Below are 3,573 nucleotides of genomic sequence, written 5' to 3' on the forward strand. Positions count from 1 at the left end.
ATTCGATGCTATTAATGCTCTGTCGACCGATGCTGCCCAGTCATAGGTCGATGTTGGTAGAACAAGTTTCTTCCTTGGAACCTTCCTTTTGATTAACTAATATATAAAACACTAAAACAAACAGTAATAGATAAATATAAAACCAAATTTTTTTTTTTTCGGATAAACAATGACTCTGCTACAGTGTCGATCGATTTGCTTGCTACAGTATCGATCGATTTGCTTGCTATAGTATCGATCGATTTGCTTGCTACAGTACCGATCGATGTCCTCGCTACAGTGTCGCTCGGCACTGTTGCTACAGTGTCGCTCGGCACTGTTGCTACAGTGTCGGGCGTACTATTCATCTCTTTTTTTTATTTTTTTTTATTTTTTTTTATTTTACCTGCAATAATTAAAAACAAAAACCAGTAGTATATGAAAATAAAACCAAATGTAAAACAAACCTAACAGTGGGTTACCTCCCACTCAGCGCTTATTTTTAGTCATTAGCTTGACTTTTGGAGGTCTGATTTAATCTGGATGAGGATGTGAACTTGCTCCAAAACAAGTTTCTGTGTCTCTCTTCCTCATTTGGTTGATGCAGTTGATGAAAGCTCTTGCAGACGCTTCCCTTTTGTCTCTCAGTTTTGGATCAGATAGCACTCTAACCTTAGCAAAAGAAGCTGGACCTCCTCTGCGGCGCACTCTACACTCAAGACTTTCCTCCTGACACTGAGAAGGGACCAGTGATTGAGAATATACATCTATATTCCTTTTCATTTTCTTCTTCCTCTTTCTAGGTCTTCCCCCAGACTTAGACTTTTCAGTCTTGTTCTGTTCTGAAATTTGGATTCTGTCGACCGATTCTAAAGCCTCTGTGTCGGTCGATTCGTGAGGCTCATTGTCGACCGATCTTGAAAGTTGAATGTCGATCGATGTTGATCCTGATTTTGCAAGATCGCGATCTGCATATGTTAGAGGTGCTGGATCTCCAAACATCTTTATGTAGGAAATCAAATCTTCACTTTTCTTCTTCTCCACAGGATCATAGAAGACATTTTCATCAACATTAGTTAGGCACATCCTATTCTTCTTAAGATCACAAACTGCTCCCACTGTAGCCATGAAGGCTCTTCCAAAAAGAAGGGAAGATGTCCTGCCTGATTTGAGCTCCACGACATGAAAATCCACAGGAATAGTGCATTCTCCTATCTCCACTTTAACATTCCTGATCATGCCTGCTGAGTTTGCTTTGGAGTTATCAACGAAAGCAAAACTATCTTTTGAAGGTTCCGTCTTTAATCCTAATACTTCAGCAGTGTCTATAGCCATGATGCTCACTGAAGATCCAGTATCGCAGAGGGTGTTTGGAAAATCGTGGTTATTTATAGAGCATGGAATCATAAAATTTCCAGGATCTTGTTCCTTCTTTAGAGTCCTTTTAGGCTTACGGCATACCTTGTTGAATAATATCTCCATGTCCTTTTCTGTCTCTCTGCTCTCTCTAAAGAAATTACCAAGTCTGTACTTATAATAGGCTTCCTCAAAAGTCATACCCTTAGGAACTCTCTTCACCCTCTTGTGAAATCCATCAAGTTCAGCTTTGTTAGCTTCTCTCCTCAGGTGTTTGGGAACATAGAGTTTCTTAGCTTTCGACCTCATCCCAATCTGAATCACTTCTTTTGTTGCTTGCCGTTCCATGACAGGTTCATGTCCGTTCATTTGGTGTCGATCGATATCAGGTGGATGTCGTCGATCGACACTCTCAACGAAAGAAGTTTCAACTAGAGCCAATTTCTTTTGGTCTGGTGCATCTGCAGGTTGCTGTCTGGTCTTCTCCATTGTCTTTAAATAAACTGACGTCTGAGATGGGTTGTGAGTTGCATTCGAACCGTGGGCATAAGGGTCTGGTAAACACACTAGATTTATAGTGAGCCGCTGTCGATCGATGCTTTCCCGTGGAGGTCGATCGATACCGTTTTGTTTGTGTTGCTCGACGTCATATGTTTTATCATGGTACGGGATGGGAGTATGTGGGTGTTGAGCAGCGAATTTTGAGTGGCTCTGGATTTGAACAGTACTGCATGACCCTAAAAGTGGTGTCGATCGATGTTCAGTTGATGGTGTAGATCGACACAAGTAAGAGCTACCAATGGACATGCAACTTTCGACTAAAAAGGCTTCTTCTTCCAACTTCTCATGTTTGATTACTTCCCCAAAGTAGTTATCCCATCTGGAATCGACCTGCTGCTCTTCCCAGTCGGGATGAATAGTGTCACGATGAATAGTATCCCGATGAACAGTTTCTGAGTGAACAGTACCGCGATGAACAGTGTCGACCGATACGGGATGAACAGTGTCGATCGATATCGGATGAACAATACCTCGAGGAACAGTAATCGGATGAATAGTAACCGGATGAACATTACCCGAGTGAACAGTGTCGTTCCTTTGAAGAAAAATTTCATTTTTCACAGTTTTTGCAATCTGAGAAATTTGGGTGCACAACATCTTGAAACGGGTATCGATGATGTCTATCTTTCCATTCACCTCTTTGCAGAGAGAATCCAAATGCAGATTAAGCTCCTCAGTGATCTCCTGCTGTTCTTTCAAGCGCTCCTTTAGCATAAATTCCATCTCTTCTAAATTGTACTGATCATCATCCTAGTATATAGCATGCTCCACAAATGGGACTTCATGTACAGAACCAGTCTCAGCCTCAATGATCTTGTTTTCATCCTTTACAGCTGATTTTATCCTGTGCATATCTAGATTTTTGGCACTGGTGCTGGACGCCAAGCTCTCAATCAGTCTCTGAGCTTCCTCTATGGTCCTTGTTCTAAAGTTCCCCTCGCTTGCAGTGTCCAGCATTACATGATATTGCACATCAATACCATTGCATAACTTCATCAACATCTGAACCTCCGTAAAACCATGATGTGGACAGTCCCTTTGGTAGCTCTTGAACCTCTCCCAAGACCTTCTGAAGCCTTCTGTAGATCCCTGAGAGAATGTCCAAATTTTATCTCTTATTTCTTCAGTCCGTGCTTCATCAAAGAATTTTCTCAGGAATGCATTTTGGATGTCGGTCCAGGATGTAAGAGATCCTGGTGGTAGCTGCTTAAGCCAAAGCGAAGCTTCTCCAACAAGTGAGTATTTGAAGAGCTTGCAAAGCAAGTAGTCCTCAGGGACTTCATCCATACAGATAAGAGAAATAAGATCCTCGAACCTTTCTAGATGGTCCATAGGATGCTCGTGAGATAATCCAGAGTAAGGTATCTGTTCCACGAGGGTGTAGTACTTTGGATTCAGCTCGAAATTCTGTGTCTGGATATCTGGTAGACAAATGGCTGATCTGTTGAAATAGTATTCCTCTGGACGGTTGTAGTCAGCCAGTGTCCTTTGTCGAGCATTCTCATCTACAGGTATAGCAGCTCCTGTAGCATCAATATCGGAGTTAGGGATTACAGTCCCCTGAGCATCAAGTCTCTGACCTGCTGCATTACGCAGATGACCATCCTGGTCATGCAGGTCCCCATTCTCATCCCTTTGTAGCACAAGTATCTCGCTCATGGTTGCTCGCAGATTGGT

General features: G+C 42.2%; 1 protein-coding gene across 1 annotated transcript; it reads right to left on the reverse strand.

Moving 5' to 3' along the window:
* Positions 1 to 513: 513 nt before the first annotated feature.
* LOC130494870 (uncharacterized) lies at positions 514 to 1,824 on the reverse strand. The gene is made up of 2 exons (XM_056985691.1): positions 844 to 1,824; positions 514 to 714 (listed from the first exon to the last, which is right to left on the reverse strand). Exons 1-2 carry the CDS (start codon positions 1,822 to 1,824, stop codon positions 514 to 516), a joined length of 1,182 nt encoding a protein of 393 aa, XP_056841671.1.
* Positions 1,825 to 3,573: the final 1,749 nt, after the last annotated feature.

Source organism: Raphanus sativus, chromosome 5 (assembly GCF_000801105.2).
Source record: "Raphanus sativus cultivar WK10039 chromosome 5, ASM80110v3, whole genome shotgun sequence".
Taxonomy (NCBI): domain Eukaryota; kingdom Viridiplantae; phylum Streptophyta; class Magnoliopsida; order Brassicales; family Brassicaceae; genus Raphanus; species Raphanus sativus.